This window comes from Chamaea fasciata, unplaced genomic scaffold (assembly GCF_029207755.1).
Source record: "Chamaea fasciata isolate MVZ Bird 193981 ecotype frontalis unplaced genomic scaffold, bChaFas1.0.hap1 SCAF_21, whole genome shotgun sequence".
NCBI lineage: Eukaryota > Metazoa > Chordata > Aves > Passeriformes > Sylviidae > Chamaea > Chamaea fasciata.
Window position 1 is genome coordinate 5,667,580 of NW_027094106.1, and position 22,104 is coordinate 5,689,683.

Genomic DNA, 22,104 nt, shown 5'->3' on the forward strand with positions numbered 1-22,104 from the left:
CGGCCCTGCCCTGGGGGCAAAGCAAAGGGATGGTGAAAATTGGGGTGTTCGGAGCCCCCCCCCCCCGGAACGGGTGAGTGAGGAGAGGGGCAGCCAGAGGGTTTGGGCACTCCTGGCCACCCTGTGCCACACCTGCAGGGTGTCCCCTCTGTGCCACCTCTCTTGTCACCCCCTCCCCGCGGGCTGTGGGGTGTTGGGGACCCCCTGTGCCTCCCTGGTGCCCTGCACACCTCGGCACATCCCGGGATCGGCTCCTGCAGGGCCCAGAGGTGCTTCCAGCGCGGCTGGGGAGGGATTCCTTCACCCCGGCTTGCTGGAGCCATGCGAGAGTTGGGATTTTGGGAATGCCACGCTCCCCTCTAGTGCCCACCGGGAATGTTGAGAGCATTTGGGGGCTGAGACCCCATTCCCTCCGCGGCCGGCTGGCTTTTCCTGCCCACACCGAGCCCGGGTGCCTCCCCTCTCTCTGCTCTGCCTCCCTCCATTCCCCCATCTCCCTTTCCCAGGAAACCTCGACCGGCACGTTCCTCCTGGCAGCCTCGTTGGTGGTGGAAGCGCACAAGACATCTCCATTAACGCCCAAATAATTCACGGCAATTAATGGGATTGACCTTGAGCAGTGACAGGAGCTGGAGATGCCCCCGGGAAGAGGCAGCCTCGCAGGGCTGAGGGGGAGGATGGATTCCCCCCCCGCCCGAGGGTCCCCAGCACCTTTGGGTGCTGCTGGGAGGGCTTTGGGAACAACGCCGAGGAGTGGCAGGACCGGGGTGAGGAAGAGGAGGGAGATGGGATTGTGCCTCAAACCCCGCCACCTGGAATTCTGCAGGAATGCCGGAGGGTTGTTTTGGAGCGGCCCCGCCACCTCCCAGGAGCTGGCTGGGATTTCCATAAAAATCCCATGATTTATAAACCAATCTCCCGATGGTTTCAGAAGGGGAGGGCTGACTCCCGGGCCGAATCCCCGGGGACGACCCCGCGTTAGATGGAGCGAGGCCCCCGATTGCCCAGCCCCTGATTTCCTCCTCCCCACCAAAGCCTCAGTTTCCCCACCCCAAAACGAGCTTTGGGAAACGGGGACGAGCATGGGGATGGTGGCACCACCACGCCCCATCCCTCCCCGCCTTGGGATCCTTTTCCCGCTGATGGATGAGGGCTTTTAAAGAGGGATGTTTGGGTGCAATCCCTCCTGCGCTCCCGCGGCGCCTCTGGCAGGTTCTTGGCACCACCGCCGGGAGATTTTTTTCAGTCGTTCCAGAAAGGAGTATTTTTACCCCAGCTGGATTTTATTTATGACTCCGGCGCTGGCGGGAGCTGGGCTGGGATCACTCTTTCCCTGAGGAGCAAAGCCAGGGGGATGTGCTGGAGGTAAATCCCGATGTTCCAGCAGGAGCTGAGGCAGGGAAGGGCCAAATTCCGCCCCAGAACAATGTCCCACGTGTCCTTGCGGGGACCCACCTCAGCAGCTTCTGGGTGGATTTTCCAAGGAGTTATCCCAAAAAACCACTGAGGGACGTCCAGGCAGGCTCTGGCTTCCCAAATCACCACTGGGCATCTCCACCCCGTTGGCTTCACTCCCCCAAAACACCACGAACACCCCTTGGCCGCAGGCCCCGCACGGAGCGGGGTCTGACGGGCTGGAGGCGCTTCCCACGTGGATAAATCCGGGCTGCGGGAGCCAAATCCCGCAGATTCGGTGCCAGGTCGGGCAGAGAGCACCGCCGGTAATCCCCGGCCGGCGTTTCACCTGCCCTAATCCCGGGGCAGCACTAATCGCTGGGATAACAGGGCAATAATCACCCGGGCCAGCCCTAATCCCTGTGGGAGCCGCTCTGGAGGTGTCGCTGCTGCCAGGGGACACCCGGAGGTGACACCTTTCCCTTTTCCCTGAGGAAACTGAGGCACACACAGCTTCTCTCCAGCTCTGCTGTTCCCAAGGTTTCGCTGGGATGATCTGATGGATCCACGAAGATCAGGAGGAGCCCCTGGAGAGCAAACCCCTCCTCCTCTGGACGCATGAACAGGAAAACGCATCCCAAACCCCATTTTTTGGGATGCTTTGCACCTGGAGTTGTTATTTTTCACCCCCCAGGACCTTCCAGAGAAGATAAATCCCCTACAAACCAGAAAGAATTAATCCAAACCAGCCCTGGGGACAGGCCAGGAGAGTGAAAGCCTCACTCCAAGGTTTTCCCATTATTTTCCAATAATTCAGGCAGGGAAGTTCCTGGGTGGTGGCTGGAGCATCCCAGCCCCACAGCTAATCCTGAAACGTGATAAAAAATACATCTCCATCCCCTCCCTTGCAGAGCACTGCCCGAAATCCATTTGTATCCTCAGCCCCTCCTTCTATGGTTCTGACAATGACAGAAATAGAGAAATCCCGTAATTGCCATAAATTCATTTTATGTGAATATTTCTGAGGAGATGACGGGGGGAAGAAAGAAAGGGGAAAAAAGCCTTTTATTGGAATTAATTGTCCAGCTGGATTCATGGATTGTTCTGTGGATCCATGGCTCTGTCACTGGTCCCAAGGTTCTCTATCCTCCCAGGAAAAGGGGTGGGAAAAAAAACAACACAACAACAACAAAAAAAAAAATCAAAAAGGGCTGAAATACTGAAATATTTCACTCCCGAGCTGCTGCAGGTCCTGAGCACACCCCAGAAAATCTGACTTTTGGGTGCCCCGAAGAGTGCAAAGGCGCATTAGGTGCGGAATGCAATATTTATAATATTAAAATGAATATTTCAATAGGCCCCATAAAAGGAGCGGAAGGGAAGAGGCAAAGCAGCGGCGCCGAAGCCGCTCCTTCCTGCGGGATAAAAAATGTTTCATTTACAGTTTTACTGCTCCGGTTCGTCCCTGCCTCGACTTTTACGTTCGATTAAAATATTCATTTCGGGGCGTAACGGAGGGATTTAATATTTCAGCTGGTTTAACAATATTATCAAAGTTGGAGGGGGGTTGAGTGGGTCTCAGAGGAGAACATCTCAACAGACCAGCAGTGACATTATTCCCCTTTTCCTTCTGAAAATTTTTAATCCCGTGGGGAAATTTCTCCATTTACCTCTATTGTCGTGACAAAAAAACCACAAAAACCCCCAAAATATTGAGTTCCCCAATATTTAAATCACTGTGTCCAGGGGCTGGGCTGTGTTTTGTGTGCGCCCAGAACTACCTGATGGAAACAGAGCATCCCAACACCCTCGAAATCCAGGGAATTGCTGCTCACCCCCTTCCTCCAGCACCAGGGAATCAAAGCACCTAATTACAGCAGCTCGTTAGGAGGGTTGGTTATCTTGGCAGCCAGAGAGGCCAACAAGAGAGTTCCTTTCCTTGGCTTGCTGTTTGTTTCGGGGTTTTTAAAAGGAAAAAATAAACTGTGGAGGTTTGGAGTTGGATTTGAGCACTGAATGAGTTCAGGAGCAGCTCGTCTGAAATCAGAGCTGGGCTGGCCGTGGGTGTTTGGGGCTGGGAGCAGTGGGGTGAGGACCAGAACATCATTCTATCCTCATTTTTGGGAGGTTCAGGGAGGGTTTGCAGCACGGTGAGGACCAGAACATCATTTTATCCTCATTTTGAAGGCGTTGAGGGTGGATTTGCAGCACAGTGAGGACCAGCCCATTATTTTATCCTCATTTTGGAGGGGCTGAGGGCATTTGCAGCACCTAACTCAGCCTCTTGAAGTGAGCAAGGCCCGGGAGACACTGATAAAACCAAAAGCTTTTTGCTCAAGGTTCTGCCTTAAACAAAGCCCATTTTGATGCTGAGTTGCCATGAGGGCAGGATCCCAAATACATAAACACATAAAAATGGGAGAATCCCTTCTTTTCCAGCCCTGAGCAGGTTGGGGGCTGGCAGGAGGGCACCTGGAGCACCAAGGGACACCTCACCTGTCCCCACTGCCCTTTCCATGCCATCCCCACCCCTTCCCTGCCCCTCTGGCCCAGGTGAGAGCACAGGGAGGGGAAAGCATCACAGAGCAGCCTCATTTGTTTTGGTTTCCCAGTTTCGCCCTCACTTGGCTCCTCCAGGCAGATTTTCCAGAGGTTTTTTAGGATCAAGAGCCCTTAACAGTGCTTTGGGGACGAGGTCAGCACGGGGCACAGCCCTGGTGGCCCCTCAGGGCACCAAAGAGCTCCTGGCCAGCCCCTTCCCGCTTCCCCCAACTCCCCAGCCAGGATATTCCAGGCTTGAGCAGATCCCAGGAAATTCTGGGCAGGGGAGAGGTGGAGCTGGGGCTTTGCAGGGCGAGGGGAAGGGCACAGGGATGTCCTGGCCAGAAGTGCTCAGGGGTTTGCACCGAGCTCGGCATCCTGGAATTCCTGCCCTGGGAAGGGTTGGGCATCTCCAGGGTGGGAATTGCATCAGAAACTGGGATTGGCTGCTGGCTCTGTGCTCACTGCATCCCATCCATCCATCCATCCATCCATCCATCCATCCATCCATCCATCCATCCCCCCCCCCCCCTCCTGTCCCCTCTCTCCCCATGGCCACTGTCCCCTTTCCAGCTGGGGATCCCCATTCCAGGGGTTCCAGAGCCCCTTTCCCCCTTCCCTGGACCCGTCCCAACAGGTGTTTTCCATCTGGGACAGAGACAGTTGAGCATCCCACAGCCTGATTTGGGGTTTTGGGGTGCTTTGGGATCAGTTTTCTCCATCCCACAGCCTGATTTGTTGGTTGGGGTGCCCTGGGATCAGTTTGTGGTGGCAGCTCTGGGGTCCCACGACCACGTCACCTACAGGACACACACTGGGCACTCTGCTGCGCCCCAAACCCCACCCAAGCACCTCCAAAACCCCGAACCCCAACACCAACAGCAGGAGGGGGGTTCCCATTCTCCCTCCCCGCCTCCTGCCAGGGGATTTTAGCACATTCCCGAGGGAATCTCCCCCCGGGGCCGGCAGAGCGAGCAAGGAGGGATCAAACCCATCCCAAACTCCCCCCGGGCAGAGGGGGCAGCGCCCACCAGGCTCGGGAGGAGAAAGCAAAGCCTGGCTTTGATCCCGGAGCTCCGAGCTCCATCCCAGCGCCCGCCCGGCTGCCGCGTCCAGCGGGAAAACAACGGGAGCAGCTGCTGAACCAGCTGGGGTCAGCCTAATGGGCATCCCATAATGGCCAGGGGGCCGCGGGATCCCAGCTGGAGCGGCAGCCAGCACAATCCTTCCTGCCATTAGCCATCCCAGCTGGGATTTGGGCTGCTCCCGTCCCTCCCGGACCGCCGGAACCCCTCCCCCTGGAAGGAGCATTTAGGAGCATGAATTTTTCAGGAGCTCGTTTAGCAGCGAGGATCTGCCCAGCTGGTCGCGGGGATTTAAGGGGCAGATCCCGAGTGCCCATTGGGGCCGCTGGGATTTGGGGGGTGGGAAAGGCAGAATTCGGGGCAGGGAATGGATTTGGCTCCTTGTTTTGTTTTGTTTTTTTTCCAGACCAAGGAATGGCAGCAGGAGCAGCAGGAATTGTGTCTCGCCCAAAATATCCCTGAAACAAGTAGGGAAAACCCCGTCAGGGTGCACCTGGGAGGTAAAACCTGCCGGGAAATCCTCGCAGAGTCCCTGCATCCCCCATCACCTGCCGGGAGCCTTTGGGATCACAGGCAAACCCGGATCCGACGGGCAGGAGCCGCCAGCAGGGCTGGGAGGCGTCGGGGAAAATTGCATTTGAAGCAGAGCCAGTGCTGGAGTCCGGAATAATTATAGCAGCGGGGTCAAAAGAGCCTCCTGCAACATCGTTCGCCCGCTCAATAGGCAGCAGCTGTTCGAAATAAAATTAAAAATAAAATAAAAGCCCCCAGAAAGTCCACACCAGGGAAAGGGTGGGGAACGGCCAGGAGAGAGGGAGGATTCTCCAGTGGGATAATGGCCGGGCTGTCTCGGGAATAGAATCAGGATTTTCTGGCCAGCTCTGCCGTTTGAGGTTTCCAGCAATGATTTCTCTCAGGTTTTCCAGCAGAGCTCCCCTGCCCTCGGTGCTGTGTGGCCAGAAATGATTTTGGCTACAGGTGGGCCCGGCTCGATTAAAGCCCCCAGGGCCTCTGGTGAGGGTCTGATCGATCCTTTACATCGACCTGCTAATGGGGCCGGCTGTGGGGAGGGAATTTCCTGATGTCTCCAAGCCTTTTAGACCCTCTGGGATCAGGGGGAGCATCTGCTGGGTGATCCCGTCCTTCCTCAGCCTCATCTTCCCGTCAGAGGGTCCCCCATACCTGCGTTTCTCCAGTCTGGGATCAGGATTTGTAAAACCCAGTGGCCTCTGAGGGCCCTGCAAAAGGACTGAGGCGCTGTCACCGACGTTCAGGGTGTCCTTTGTCACCTCCCCTGCTCGGCCCCGGCCCCTGGGACGTTTCCAGAAGGGTCTTTCCCCACATCCCAAGGTTGGGGGGGTCCCACCACAGCCCTCCACCAGCTCCTCCTCTCCCATTTCCCCGTTTTTCCTCTCAGCCCTGCTCCCAGCTCAGCCTGAAGGTGAATTCTGGGGGGGAACAGCATTGATTTAGGATTAGTGTCACCAACAAAACCACTGGGATTGGTGACAAAGTGCCCTGACCGATATGTGCCCTCAGGATATTCCCCCAAACATCCAGGCTGCCATTCCCATGGAAAACCCCCTGGAAGAGACCAAAATCCCACAAATTCTAAACCAAACCTCCTGGAAGGACCAAAACCCCACAAATTCTAAACCATGTGATTTTTAGGGTCCTTAAAAGCATTTTCCAGCTATTTTTCCCTTCACTGCTGCTTCACCCTGAGATGCTAAAGGATCTGGGAAGATGGGGAATCCCAGGATAACCAGTTGTCAGGTGAATGGGATGCACTGGTGAGGATTTGTGGGCACAGGTTTGGGATGGGATGAATTGGGAGGGGTGAATCCCACCGGAGATTCAAGAAAAAAAAAAAAAAAATTAAAAATCCCTGAATTCCCTTTCCTCCGGCCAGAATTCCTGGTCCTGTGCCTGCCAGGGGATATTTATCCCTCTTTTTGGAGACAAAAACTGCGGGAAATTCCTGAGGGATCCTCAGCCCCTCCTCATCCTGGTGATGGAGGGGGGGAACGGGAGCATCCAGAGTGGGGAAACGGGCGAAACGATGGGAAAAGGGGTCGGAGAATCCAGGAGAGGGCGGAGCCAGAGCTGTGGGAATCAGGGAGTGAGGGGTGGCAGCTCCTCCGTGCCTGCGGCTGGATGCTGGCCCTGGCTTTGGGCGAACACAGGAAAGAAAATCCCCCCCGGGACTGCGGGCTCGGATGCTCTGAACGGCCCAAATTGGGGTTATTTTCCTGCTTTTTGGCCAAAGCTGCTGGAGCCTGACCTTGAACCAGTGTTTGGTTCTCTCCTGCCAAGCCCGAGCCGCCGGGATTTCAGCAAAATAAAACCTGGAGCTGGGTGTGAGCTGTTCCTGCCCAGCCCTGGAGCCAGGGAGCTTGGCTGGCACCCCAAATACCCCAAATGGCCCGGGGTGGCAGTCAGGCACCCCAAATATCCCAAATGGGCTCAAGGTGAAATCCAGGCACCTCAAAAACCCCAAATGGCCCTGGGTTAACAGCCCGAAACCCCAAATATCCCAAATGACCTCGGGGTGACAGCCAGGAACCCCAAATATCCCAAATGACCTCGGGGTAACAGCCCGAAACCCCAAATATCCCAAATGACTCGGGGTGACAGCCAGGAACCCCAAATATCCCAAATGACCTCGGGGTGACAGCCAGGAACCCCAAATATCCCAAATGACCTCGGGGTGACAGCCAGGAACCCCAAATATCCCAAATGACCTCGGGGTGACAGCCAGGCTTCAGCAGGGGGGATTTGCAGGCGGATTTTGGGGACACCCAGCAGCAGTGAAAGGGGAGCCCTGGGGAGGAAAGGGAAGCCAGCAGCCCCTTCCCACCCCCACTGCTCCCCCCGATCTCCCAATTAACGCTCCTAATTGCCCCTTTGCAGCCCAACCGCGGCGCCGATGGGATCAGGGATCCCTCTGGAGTCTCCCCTGCCCCGCGGGGAGCCACGGCCCGAGCCCGACTCCGGCACGGCGGCACCGCGCGGAGGAGATTGAATTATCCCGCTGCCTTCTGCTGGGAATTGCCAGTTAAGGCTCTTAGGCAGGGCTCCCTCCCAGCCCCTAATCTCATTCACCTGCCATTTACCCCGGGACGCGGAGATACCGGGGATCACGTTGCTAATTAGAGGGAATAATCAACATTTACCGGCGGGATCGCTTCGCTTGCCAGGGGGAACAATCGATATTTCGCAGGGGTGCTGCAAATTGCAGGGCAGAGCAGTTCCGATGTGCGGAGTTGGGGTGCAGCAAAGGGGAAAAAATGGGTCCTGGCGCTCCAAAATTCCTCAGGAAAGGAAGTGGGAAAGGAGAAATTTGGCGTTGCTGTGCGTGTGGATTCATCGCGTGAATAAAAAAATTAAAATCGCTCCCCAGGTACCCAACTAAGCGCCCAAAACACCAGCCTGGCACCCGGGAGCCTCCAGGGAATGTTCTCACAGTCCCAGGGATTTCTGGGCCCTGAAACCAGATTTGGGGACGCCAAAACCCTTTCTAAGCTCGATGGAACTCGGCCGAGTCGCTCATGAAATAAGGAGAGAGGAAATCTGACAGTTTGGGTTTCACACTGGCAGAGGGAGAGGCTTGATCCCAAAATCCCATCTCCAGCCCCAAGTTGCCTTCCGGGATGCTGGAAATACCCTGAAATCCAAGCAGCCCCCCCTCAAATCCCTTCCTTTCAGCCCTCAAAGTTATCATTTAATTAAATACAACCCGAAATGCTTTGATTAAGGCCCAAGACGGAAAAGTCTCATTTTTTCAAACCTATTAATGAAAGATAAAAACCCCAAAAGCCGTGGGGGTGGAAGTTCCCATCAATTTTGAGGCAGAACAGGGACGGAGCAGCATCAGGAATGGATGTGGTGCCACCGAGGCAGATGGAGGAGAGCTCTGCGTGAGAAATCCTCTTCACCCCCTTTGTATTTTGCTAAATTTTGATTATTTTTTTGGCTGGAAAGTTTTTTAAAAAAATACCTCTTTTTTAACACCTTCCCGAGGGCTGCCGAAAATAAAATAGGGAGGGTGCTGACACCCACTCCATGACTCCTCCCGTCCTCAGTTCCTTTTTTTTTTTTTTTGTGCTATTGATATGATTCTTTTTTTTTTTTTTTTTTTTCCCCTTCCGGCTCATTTCAAGCCTGAGCTCCCCAGCCTCTCGCTGACATCTGTTAATATCCCTGAAACCCGAGCCCGAAGGGTTTGGAGCCACGACTTGCTGCTATTTCCAGGATCAGGAGGGGTTTTCCCCACGCTGGGCTCGCCGGCAGCCCCGGGCGATCCAGGACATCAACCCGCTGAGTTTTCCGCTGGATTTGTTCTCCAGGGAACAGCAGAGACTCCAGAGAAGCTGCTGGAAGAGGGTGAAACACGAATTGTCCCCAATAACGAGGACAGAGGGGACCAGCAGGGAAAGACAAAGCATCCTGCACATCCCAGGGTGCCCAGCCCACCTTCCCCTCCTCATCCTGCTAATTCCAATCAAGGAAAACTCCATCTGAGGAGAAGAAAAAAAAAAAAAAGAAGTAATTTAATTTATTTATAATATTTTTTTTTTTTTTGGTGCGTATCGAGCGTGCCGCGCTCTCCGGCCGGCTCAGCCGCCCGATCCCAGCCCTCTGTTTCACCGTACTAATGACTTTTTACACTCCAGGTAAAATCAGAACAAGACAGGAAGGGCTTTCGAGAGAGCTCGTTCTGACAAATTCCTCACTGTAATTACTGGAGCAGAAAGAACTCATCAGCAGAACACGCCGTTGCTCGGGGCGCTAAAAGTCTCGAGTGGTGGTGAGTGGCCCAGATCCGGGAGCCGCAGCGCCGGGCAGGGCTCGGCAGGTCCCGCACGCCCAGCCCCGGCTCCCCCTCCCCGAACCAGGAGCGATTTTATACCCCAGTGACCCCGAGAAATCCCCGTCCCCTCGGGGCGCTGCGGGGGATGGGGTGGGGCCGATGGTTCCAGGAGGTTTGGGGCTGGTTGGATTCCCTGGGGAGGAAATCCAGGCTTGTTCCCACTGCTCAGCCAGGTCTGGTGCTGCTCTGGCAGAAAAAAAATAATAATAATTTAAAAAATAAAATCCATTTCTGTAGTTTTGGTTTTGTGCCTGAGATTGTTTTAGTTTTCTAAAATTCTTTTTTTTTGGGAACTTTTTTTTTTTAACAAGAAAAGTGTTTTTTTAAACTGCCCGTTTTTTAAATTTCTTTTCCCTAGGAGGGACTTCTTCTTGATGACCCTCTGCTCTGACCAATGCGATGGAAAAAGTTTATCTTTTTGTCACCAATCAGCTTGCTCTGTGTAAAACAGTATATAAGGGAGACACATCCCAAAAACAACAGAATCATTTTCAGCCTTCTGAAACTCAGAGTCTGTGTCGTTGTGTGCGTTGTGTCATTGCGTGCAACAGCGTCACGTTTCCATCAAAACCCAAATCAAATCCATCGAAAGGGGGAAGTAAAGCCCAGCCTGGGCTGGTGGCAAAGCTCCAGCAGTGGTTCCAGCAGGGCTGGAATGTCCCTTTTGGGCTGCACCCACAGCTCGGGAGGTGCTGGAGAAGCAGGCTGGGTGGGGAAAGCCACCGGGATGTCCCCAGGGGCAGGAGGAGGTGATGGGCAGGGCTGGAGGAGGGAGCAGCACCGGGGTGGAAGGAGGGGACAGCACAGAGGGACCCCAGGACCATCCCAACCCCACATCCTCACCCCAGACCTGGGCCTGACACCCTCACGGGGTCACCCACAGAATGTTTCTCTCCCACGAGCGATGGCTTGGCTGGGAAGGCGTTTGGGAAGAGCTTTTGGGGCGTTTGGAGGGAAGCACAGAGGTGTTGTGACATTCCTGTCCCTCATCCCTCAGGTCCTGGCCTCAGCACGGGAAAACCCCCCCCGGCTCGGCTTTCACTGCCCCTCCAGCCAAGGCAGCTCTCAGAGAGCGAAATCCCCTAAAAATACGGGAGAGGGAGGCTCTAAACCCGGTCTGAGCAGGTTTAGAGAGATGAGGGAGAGGAGAAATCCCTCCATCCTTGATCCTCTACGCCGGGATGAGCTTCCATCACGGCGGGCTGGGGGCTGCAGCGATGTCCCCCCGCCCAGGGGACAATGGGGACACACAGGGAGGGCTCACAGCGGCACACGGAGTGTCCATCCCCTCCCCTGCCGCCACCCCGCAGCCGCTGCTGGCACCTAAAAGGATTAGTCATTAGGGATTCATGGTGGATTAGACACTCGGCCCCATATGGCTTAAACACCGCGGGCGAAGCATTAGCGGGCAGCTGCCGGGGGAGGGACGGGCCGGGGGGCGGCCGGGGGACACTTGGGGACAGGCTGGCACCGCCCTGTCCCGCTGGCTGTGGCCCAGAGCTGGAGGGGCTCCCAGGCACCGGGGCAGGAGGGGGATTTGGAGCCCAAAAAGGGAAAAATATGGACCTGGCTGGATCCAGGATTGACCTGGATGGATCCAGAGCAGGATGGATCCAGGATGGATCAGGATGGACCCAGGATGGACCCGAATGGATCCAGAGCATGGATGGATCCAGGATTGATCAGGATGGAGCCAGAGCAGGATGGATCCAGGATTGATCAGGATGGACCCGGATGGATCCAGAGCATGGATAGTCCATGATAAACCTGGATGGATCCAGAGCAGGATGGATCCATGGATCTGGATGGATCCAGAGCATGGATGGATCCAGGATGGATGTGGGTGGATCCAGGATGGACCTGGGTGGATCCAGAGTAAGAGAAGTCACCTCCAGCTCCCCCCCACCGAGGTCAGCCCCACAGAGCATCCCAAACGGAGCTCTTCCAGCAGCACCACGATCCCACAAAGGTCTCCCTGCCCCCTGGAAAAGCTGGAGCTTGGATCCTGCCCCACCCTCTGCATTCTCCAGCTCCTCAGCTGCCAACCCATCGAAACATGAGGGCCCCGTGGCGCTGATGGGCAAAGCTGCTTTTCTGGCCCATCCTGAATCTCCAAAAATGACTTTTATAATTTCCTTGGACGGCTGGTTTGGATCTGCAACGCCCAGGTCATGCAAGAGTTCTCTCCCAGAGTGGGGCTTGGAAAAGAAACCCTTCCCTTTTGGGGGGCTCCCACCTTTCATCTGGGGCCCTGCACCCCGATTTTGGCACCGAGTGTGGCTCCAGGCCCCCCACAATCACCAAGATCCCCCCCAGCACCCTGAGAGTGGGGCTGGAGCACACGGGGAGAACGGATCCCTCTGCTCCTAATCTCCCTCTATCTGCTAATTAAATATTGATGGTAGTTAAATATTCATAGAACACTTGGCTCGGAGTTTTTTATCTGTCTTCAGGCAGACGTGGGGTCTTTGATGTGTTATTTTCCTGGTCACCCAAGGTCCCAGAAGCCTCCAGACTTGTCAACACTCTTTTGAGGGTTTTTTGTTTTGTTTTGTTTTGCTTTTTTTTTTTTCTCCTGTCATTGCCACGTGTTGCTGAGAGAGGCTTTTGGGTTCTTTCATCCGCAGCTTCTTCCCCCTCTGTACCCTCTCTCCTCCCGGATCTCTCCCCGGATGGTTCCCGCGGCTCCGGAGGTGTCTGGGAGCCTGGTGGTGCCTCCAGAGGGGAGGTCGAGCATCCCCCGCTGCTCTCGGCGTGTCTCCACCAGCGGGGAGAAGCCCCGGTGGGGTCCCCGCGGGTCCCGGGGGGCACGTCCGGACCCCGGGGTGCTGCACCCCGGTTTGGGGAGCCCCCCAAGGAGCGCCGTGGTCCGGCCTGGCCGGGCGGTGGAACGGCACCGAGAGCCGTTCGCGGGGCAGCACTGACATCTTGTGCCAAACGCAGGGAAAACAACATCCAGGGATTGTTGGGATGCAGGAATTCCTCCGCTCTCCCAAACCCTGCTCGTGCCCACCCTGGGCTGGCGCCACACTCATCTCAGCGTTTGGCCGCTGCCGGGAACCCCGAGCAAGTCCTGAGGTCCCAGAATTCACAGAGGGACCCAGGCCTCGCCCCAGCCCTGCACAGCTGGTGCTCACCCCCATCTTCCTCCCCATCTTCATCCCCATCATCATCCCCATCTTCCTCCCCATCTTCACCCCCAGCTTCACTCTCATCTTCATCCTCATCTTCATCCCCATCATCATCCCCATCTTCACCTTCATCTTCATCCCCATCTTCACCCCTCTCATCCCCATTATCCTCCCCATCATCCCCAGCTTCATCCCCTTCCTCATCCCCATCTTCACCCCCATCACCCCCATCTTTATCCTCACCTTCATCCCCATCTTCACCCTCATCTTCATCCTCATCATCCCCAGCTTCATCCCCTTCCTCATCCCCGTCTTCACCCCCATCTTCACCCCTATCATCCCCATCATCATCCCCAGCTTCATCCTCACCTTCCTCCTCATCATCCCCAGCTTTTCCCCATCTTCACCCTCATCTTCCTCCCCATCTTCACCCCCACCATCTCCCCCCATCCCCTTTCAGGCGTCCCATTCCAACTGCTTCCCACCTGGATTTTTCCCTGCAGCAAACTCACCAGGAAGGTCCTTCCCCACAGCCAGCCCAGGAAATGTTTGTGAGAGGATTTTAGGGGCATTTCCAAATCGGGGGAAGGAGAATCCACACCGGGGCTCTGCTGCGTGGGCTGCACCCGCCCCACCTGCTGGGAGTGATGCCAGGGGAAAGATTCTCGAGGAAAAACACCCCGGCCTGGGGCTGGAGGAAATGAATTCATCTCCCCTGGGGCGTCTTTTCCTCCCCTGGTCAGGCGGTGGCAGAAAATACGTGTGAAAAAAGGTCACCGAGGCCACAGAGGCCGATCGGAGCTGCTGATAGCCGGGAAAACACCGATGGGAGCCAGCTCGGGGAGGGGTCAAACAGAATTCCCCAAATCCTGGTGATGCTGATCCCCGTCACCCATCCCCACCTCCCCGCATCCCAAGGGCACCGTCCAGCCTTGGGGCTGGAGCCTGGAGGAAATCCAGCGAGCCCAGCAAGTCCCCAGCGTGGATTTTTTGGGATTAATTTTGATCCCAGCACCTGGGTCCTAAAGGTTTTACAAGCATCTTCCTTGCTGCTTTGGGATTTATCCTTTCCTCTTTTCTTGTTCTGTGCCTTTCAGGGTGCTGGGAAATCACGAGGGAAGTGGAAATTACAGGAATTGGGGTGCAGGTCAGGAATCAGGGTGAAGATCAGGGATCAGGGGGAAGATCAGGGATCAGGGGGAAGATCAGGAGTGAGAGGAGGCTTTGGGTGTCTTTGAGTTCCAAGTTGGGGTTTTCAAAGGTCAGGGCTGGGAAGAGCTGGCTCAGCCCGAGCAGCCCAGCGCTGATGGCAATCTCAGGCAGAGGAGTTGGGTGTCAATTCAGCGTTGGAGCCGGGGGCCGGCCCCGTGCGGGGGCAGCCAGGATGCCGGGGGCCAAAGGACACGGGAAATGAGTCATGAGCACTCGGAGATGTGTCGAGGAAGGGGGAAAGTTCAGCTCGGGACAGCTGAGAGAGGATGAAACGCTCAGGGGCGAGGGGACAACCACAAAACCCCTTCCTTGTGCCCAGGGACAAAGGGACAAGCAGGAAACCCCCGCCCTCAGGGGATGGGGACAGGGATTGGCATCCCAAATGGGAACTTTCCCCTCTCTGGGCTCCCCACCACTGCTCTGGGCTCCAGCCCCTTCCCTCTGGGGCTGCTCTCCCTCTGGGATGTGGGGACACAGCTCCAAAATCAGGAGACGAGCCCAAACCCTGGGAGATTTACACCAAAGCCACACAATGCCGTGTTTTTCACGGTGTTTCCACTTCCCACAGGTGGGAACATGGCTCCCAACCTTCCCCTGAGCCTGAATTAGGTAGGTGAGGGTGACATGGGCTTGTCCAAGCCTGGACCAGCACACCTGTGGCGTGCTCAGCATTCCTCCCACAGGATCAACATGTCTGAAATTGGATTTAGCCAAGATTTTCCTGGTGAAACCTCTGCTGGAACAGGAGGGCAGCACTCATTCCATCTTAATTCCATAGGAAGAAGGAGTCTCAGGGCAGCTGGGTGCTAGGCAATGCCTTGGACAAAAAAAGAAAAAATTAAAAAAAAACACCCCAAAACATCCCCAGTGCTTTTTGGGGGCAGAATCCAGCTGGGCTCTGCGGGGATGCGGGTGGCAAAGGGGACACTGTGAGCCACCTTTCCTTGGGGACCTTTTTTTGGTGACCCACCCCTGACAGAAACCGGGGGAAGTCCTGGGGGGCTGGGGCCGGACAAGGACTTTTAAAAAAGGAAATGGCACGAACGGGGCGTGAATTCAGTGGTTACCTCAGCGTCAGCCCCGGCCAGGCGACGGAAAAGCTGAGCCGACCACGCCTGAAAAGTGAGAAAAAGAGATCAAACAAAAGGTGAAGAAGAGATCAAAGGGAGAAGAAGAAATCAAACAAAGGGAGAGGAAGAAATCAAACAAATCCTTGTTAGAGGCAGCCCTGACCTGGCAAAGCAGCTTCGCTCCCAGCCCTGGCTTCGGCTGCCCCCGGGGGTATTGATCGGCTGGGAGGGAAATGCCGCAGCATCGATAAAGCAGCGGCTGCGAAAGCAGCTCTGCCCCGGGGGCGAGCGGCATTCCCGGGCTGTCCCGGTGTATCCCAGTGTGTCCCGGGCTGTCCCGGTGTATCCCAGTTTGTCCCGGGCTGTCCCGGTGTATCCCAGTTTGTCCCGAGCTGTCCCGGTTGGGGGGGTTTGTCCCGGTTTTGGGCCTGGTTGGGAGCGCAGGGCGGGATCCAGCACCGGCATTCCCGGTCCGGATTTCCCCAGAAATGTTCTGACTTCTGTCAGGAATTCTCAGCTTTGTCAGGAATGCTCTGAGTTCTGTCAGGAACACTCGCAGGAAGAGGGATGAGGGAAAAGATGGATCCAGCCAGGGAAAGGCGAGCCAGGAGCAGGGCCGGAGACATCTCCGCTCCCGGAGGAGGGATTAGTTGCGAAATTTGGGTGATGACAAAAGGTGCTCAGCTCGGCCAGACAAACACAACCCCCCTCACCGGCACCTCAGCGCCGTCCCACACGCGCGTCCCGAGCAAAGCGAGGCCGATTGCTGGGAGCCGCCTTTGGAGAAGAGCGAACGAGGCTCTCCCCGCTCCCCTCGGCGCCGGTCCCTCCCGGGAGCAGCACCCCGAGGCAGGGCCGTGTCCCGAGCACCCCAGGGTGCCCTCGGAGCCGTTCCCAGCCCCTCCAGCACAGCCCCCGCCTCTCCCCGCTGCTTCCCACCGCCCGCCAGCTGCCGGCAGCTGGGAAGCGCCCTGGGGATTCGCAGGGATTGCGGGGAGAGGGGATTTTTTTGACAGCTGCAGCCAGGCACAATCCACCAGGGAAGCCCCTCGCTGGCCCCTGCCTTTCCCAGCCCAGCGGGGCCAAGAACATGAGCTGTTGCTTTGGCACTGAGCTCGGGGAAGTGGAGCCACCTGCCCGTCCTCCCCCCGGCCCCAAACACCCCCAAAACCTGCTCAGAGGAGTTCATGTGCCTGATGCAACCGAGCAGGAGCTGTTTCTCTGCAGTTTGGGGGTTTTCTCTATAGGTTTATTTTCTCTCTGGCTGGTTTTGGGGGGCGGGTAAAGGGGGTTTCGGCTTTGGTGGTCCCCAGGGCCAGGAGAGAGAACTGCAGGGCAGGGGGAGGGCATGGACCATGGGAGACCCTACAGGGCACTGTGTCCCACCCAAAGGACATCCCCAAACCCTCTCACCTACCCTGGGGCTCCTTCCACGAGGCCTGGACACAGCCTGCCCAGGGAACCAGGGTGCAGAGCCAAACTTTGGGAACAGCCTGTCCATCAGCCCTAACCCCGGAGCTCAGGAAAAAATCCCAAGCCCATCGGTGCCAGAAGCGCAGCCTGGGAGCACATTTTTTCTTTCCCAGGGCTCAGGAGGGGATGAGGGGATGAGTATCACTTACCCTCTGTGCTTTGGGACGTGGCAGGGGACCAGGCCCTCCCCCTGGCTCCGGGGGAAGCTTTCCCCATAAAAGCAGCCGGGGCAGCCTGGCCCCGGCACAGGCGGCTCAGCCACGGCCACAGCCCGGCATGGGGACAGCAACCAGGGTGGTCTGCACCCTCCTCATCCTCTCCTCGCTGTGCTGGCACTGCCTGGCTCAGAGTGAGCATTACCCTGACCCCAGGGCTGGGGGACAGGGACAGGGACAGAACCCAGGGATGGGAGATGGAGACAGGACCCAGGGCTGGGGGACAGGGACAGAACCCAGGGCTGGGGGACAGGGACAGGACCCAGGGATGGGAGATGGAGACAGGACCCAGGGCTGGGGGACAGGGACAGAACCCAGGGATGGGAGATGGGGACAGGACCCAGGGCTGGGGGACAGGGACAGAACCCAGGGCTGGGGGACAGGGACAGGACCCAGGGATGGGAGATGGGGACAGGACCCAGGGCTGGGGGACAGGGACAGAACCCAGGGCTGGGGGACAGGGACAGGACCCAGGGATGGGAGATGGAGACAGGACCCAGGGCTAGGGGACAGAGACAGGACCCAGGGATGGGGGACAGGGACAGAACCCAGGGCTGTGGGGTCATGGACAGAACCCAGGGCGGGGGGTCGGGTTTGCTCCATGAATGGGGAGCATGCTCCATGCTCCAACTCCCCCAAGGAGCTGCCATTGCCGTGGCAGGAGGGCTGAGGAGGGACTGGGGGTCTCCAGACTAAGCCAGGCTCGTGCTGTCCCCCAGGAGCTCCGGCCATGCCCGACAAGTGCTGCTTCAACTTCCAGACGAGAAGGATCAAGAGGGACAACGTGGTGGCCTGTTACCCCACCAGCCCCGAGTGCCCACACCGGGCTGTGATGTGAGTACCCCAAATCCCTCCCGGATCCTGCCACAGCCCTTGCCTTGCTTTGGTGGGCCCAGCCCCATCCCCTGTGCCCCTGAGCCCCTCAGGAGCTCGCTGCTGGGGTCCCCACTGACCCCAGCCTCTCTGTGCCCCAGCTTCAGGGTGAGGAACGGGAAGGAGATCTGCACCCAGGCCAGCAGGGCGTGGGTCAAGAGGTACCAGCAGAGCTTCCAGGTCAGCTCCTTCTCCATCCCCAGCTAGCGGGGTGGCTGGGGACAGCGGGGACTCCTCCCCACGGGGGACACCTCCCAGGCACAGGGGACACTTTCGGATGGAGCAGCTCACAAGGGACATCCTCGCCATCACGATGACCCTCACCACCTCCCTGAAGGCAAACCCGCCAGGATGGAGTGTCCAGACCCTCTGTGGTCCACGGAGAGGCTGCAGCAGGTGGGGGGTGAAGGGGGAGCAGTTCCACTGATGGTTTTTGTAGACAGCGAACAGAATTAAACGTGATTCCCACATGCGAACATCTGTCTGTGCGAGTCTCTTGGGAATGGGCAGGTCCCTTCCTGCCCAGGTGTTGGGATCAGCAAGGAGCCAGGAAGAGCTGGAGCCTCAGCCAGGTCTCTGTGAGGATGTCCAGGGCTGAATGGGGCCAAACCAAACCCATGAGGCCTTTGGGGAGGAACCAGAGTAACAACAGTGCCCAGGAGGAGGGGGCTTCCTGTGCTCCTCACCCATCATCCTAATTAACAGCCCAAATTCCATTAGAGGGGGACCTCAGGGATGCCTGAGGCAGCCCAAAATCCCAGGATGCCACCAGGAAATGTGGCGGGCGCTGTGACAGTGGCAGAGAGCCACCAGGATGAGCAATCAGCAATGGGTGATGGAGAAACACCCAGGGACAAACCCAGCCACCACCAAGCCACCCACCCCAGAGCAGGCAGAGACCTCACAGCCACCATCAAGAGGTGATTTTTGCACAGGAACTCGCAAGGGGTGAGCATCACCCTGTGCTGCATGCTGCTGACCACAACTCAACCCAAAATAGACTCCCAGCCCCAGCAACACCGGCCGCTCCCACGCTTTCCAGCAGCCCTCGGGTGTCACCGTAGCCAAAGGGGCCACCAGAGGGAATTTCCCCCCACCACTCGCCCTTTATGGAGAGATCCAAGGGGTTCTTTCCATGGGGAGCTGTCACGGAAAGCGTGGCAGGGGCTGTTATAAATCACACAGGGCACCAGGCAGGAGGGCAGGCAGGTCTTGGTGGAATCAGAGCTGCTGGCACTGACAGAGCCTCGGGCTGGACATGAAGATCTCCTTGGCCCTGCTCATCCTGCTGCTGGCAGCTGCCTGGACTGGAAGCCAGGGGATGTCCTGTAAGTACCAACGGGGAAATTGTCCCCTCTTGAGCTGTCCCAGCTCCTCCTCTGGTGGGATTTGAGCACATCAAGAGGAGGGCAACAAGGCTGGTGAGGGATTTGGAGCACAAGCCCTGTGAGGAACGACTGAGGGAGCTGGGGTTGTTTATCCTGGAGAAAAAGAGACTCAGGGGTGACCTTATCACTCTCTACAACTCCCTGAAAGGTGGCTGTGCTCAGGTGGGATTGGTCTCTTTCTCCCGGCAGCAACTGACAAAAGGAGAGGACACAGCCTCAAGCTGTGCCAAGGGAAATACAGGTTGAATATTAGGAAAAAGTTTTTTACAGAAAGGGTGATAAAGTATTGTAAAGAATGCCCAGGGAGGTGGTGGAGTCATCATGCCTGGATGTGTTTAAGAAAAGACTGGATGTGGCACTTGGTGCCGTGGTTTAGGTGAGGTCAGGGTTGGGTTGGACTTGATGATCCTGGAGGTCTCTTCCAATCCAGTGGTTCTGACTCTCATTCTCATTCTCATTCTCATTCTCATTCTCATTTGGGGCTGGGGAAGGGGAGGAGAGTTCAGCTCCTGTTGGGGTTGTGGGGCTGTGGGGCTGTCATCACCAACTGCCTGAGCATGGGGCTGGTCCTGGATTTGTTCTAAACGAGTAAAAGTAGGGTTGGTTCAGCCCCAGAGACCCAGCAGGGGAGCAGGGAAATGAGGGGCTCCTACCCAGGGGCAGAACATCACCCCTGGGGCTGCAAGATGTTCTCTCTGTGGGATGGGGGAGCAGGAGCCAGGATGGGAGAGCACTGAGCCCTCCCTGCTGCTTTCAGTCCGCAGCCCCAGAGGCAGGTGCTGCACCAAGTTCTATCATAAGGAAATCTCAGAGTCCAAGATCCAAGGCTACCAGTACACACCTTCCAACTGCCCCCTCAGGGCTGTTCTGTGAGTAATCCCAGCTCCCACCCAGCCTTCCTCCCCACCATCCCATCCTCATCTCCCTCACCCTCCTCCACCACCAGCTGCTCTGCTCCTGGGGACTCCCCAAAAACCTGGGGATCAACCTGCACAGGGTGCCGTGGGTGGGGCTGTCCTGAGCTGGCTCTTCACACTCACCTCCCTCCCTGCTTAACCCAAACAGCCCCAAATCGCCCCATTTCTGCCGTCAGCAGGGCAAGAGCCAGCACTTGCAGGGAAAGTGGGGGGCAGGACGCTGCAGGAATCCCGGGTGGGATCCTCCCCTCCCAGGCTGACTCGGGATATTCTTTCCCCCCAAGTGTGAAGCTGCCACAGGTGCAGGTCTGTGTGGACCCACGGAAGAGATGGCTCCAGATGTACCTGAGGAAGCAGATGTCAAACTGCACCTCCACGTGAAGCTGCCTTCCCAAAAGCTCTATTTATTTGTATCCCCTAATTCTTTGTGTGTTTTCGTGTCACTCACTGATTCACGGAGCTGGCTCCGTCCCCTCCCCTGCACTGCACATCCCCACATGGACTCAGTAAACCTCCTTGTGTTCACCTGCAGCTGGAGTGAGGTGTCAATCCAGCCACAGCCTTCCCAGGAATAGTCCAGGAGCCCCTGGGAGGACAGGGACACCCAAAGGGCCCAGCTCCCCTCCAAGGTGAAGCAGCCCCTGCCCCGGTGTGGCGTTTGAGGATTCCCGTGGGATGGGGATGGAGGCAAGGCTGGCCACGGGAGGAAGATTCCCTTTGGGGTGTTTGAGGGTGTTTAGGGGTTGGGTTGGCTCTGTCTCTGGCTGGTGACAGCCCCAGCTGGGTGTCACTGCCTTCCCCAGCACTCCCAGAGCCAGCAGGCAGTTTGTCACCCAAACAGGGCACCCGTCCAAGCCATGGGCAGACAGTTTCTCCAGAATAATCTGCATTGTCCACTTCCCTCTTAGTTTGTGACTCATTTGAATAATTTTTTGATGAGTTAGGACATGCCTCACTCTTAAAGACACCTTTACACACATTGCCAGACTTTCTGCCCTTTATCTGCTCCCATTTAGAGCATTTCCTTGTACAAATCAATGACCTCGGGTCAATGAATCTGCCACAATGCCTACAGGACTCCAACACCTGGAACTGGTCTGGAACTGGGAGGAATATTCTTGCCTAGGACTGTGTAACTGCAATTCTCCATCAAAGCGTTTTTGCAGAGAAAATGAGAGTTAACAAGACTTTTCTGGTTGCTCTTTGGTGCTGGAAATCCCAGGACCCGGCAGAATATTGGGAAGTGTGAAGGATAGGGCAGGAATCGCTTCTCTGAATCATAGAAACATTGAGGACAAAACCTTGAAGGTCAAGTCCAACCATTAACCCAGCACCAAAACCACATCCCCAGGTGACACATCTTTGTGTCACACCTCCAGGGGTGGGGATCCCACTCCAAATGCCACGTTCACCCCGAGCATTCTGACTCAGAGGCAGAGCCCACACAGAGGTGCCAGATGGTGAAAGCATTGAATGAGCTGGAGATACCACGAGTGCCTTGGGAAGGCTGACCTGGAACAGAGACTGGGCAGAGCTAGAGAATTGATTGATATTTATTTAAAAGCTTTTGAGGATCCACCTTGGGCAGGGTAAGAGCCTGACCAGGGCTACACCCAAGGTGGACCCAAAATAGTCACAAAATGGACCCAAAATGGTCACAAAATGGCTGACTGGTCACCAGGTCTCACATTTTTATAAGTTTTGTTCCATTTGCATGTTGGGGTTTGATTGTCCAATTATAGATTCAGGGTTGTGAGGTCCCATCTTCTTGTTCCTCCCTCCAGCCCATCCTTGTTTGTGCTTTTGGGCCTGAAAGTTGTCCTTGGTGTGCAGCAGGAAAAGGATTTGTTTTGTGTCCCTGCTGTGTTCAGAGCTGAGTGACACTGACTGTGAGCTCAGAGCTGCACCCCTGGGCAGCACAGAACCTGAAA

General features: G+C 56.6%; 2 protein-coding genes across 2 annotated transcripts; both read left to right on the forward strand.

The window, feature by feature from the left end:
- Positions 1-17,034: 17,034 nt before the first annotated feature.
- Positions 17,035-18,338, forward strand: LOC136299986 (C-C motif chemokine 3-like). The gene is made up of 3 exons (XM_066202050.1): positions 17,035-17,129; positions 17,715-17,829; positions 17,970-18,338. Exons 1-3 carry the CDS (start codon positions 17,057-17,059, stop codon positions 18,073-18,075), a joined length of 294 nt encoding a protein of 97 aa, XP_066058147.1. The 5' UTR covers positions 17,035-17,056; the 3' UTR covers positions 18,076-18,338.
- A 778-nt stretch (positions 18,339-19,116) lies between these two features.
- Positions 19,117-20,643, forward strand: LOC136299987 (C-C motif chemokine 7-like). Its single transcript, XM_066202051.1, has 3 exons — positions 19,117-19,196; positions 20,014-20,125; positions 20,458-20,643. Exons 1-3 carry the CDS (start codon positions 19,127-19,129, stop codon positions 20,552-20,554), a joined length of 279 nt encoding a protein of 92 aa, XP_066058148.1. The 5' UTR covers positions 19,117-19,126; the 3' UTR covers positions 20,555-20,643.
- The last annotated feature ends 1,461 nt before the right edge of the window (positions 20,644-22,104 follow it).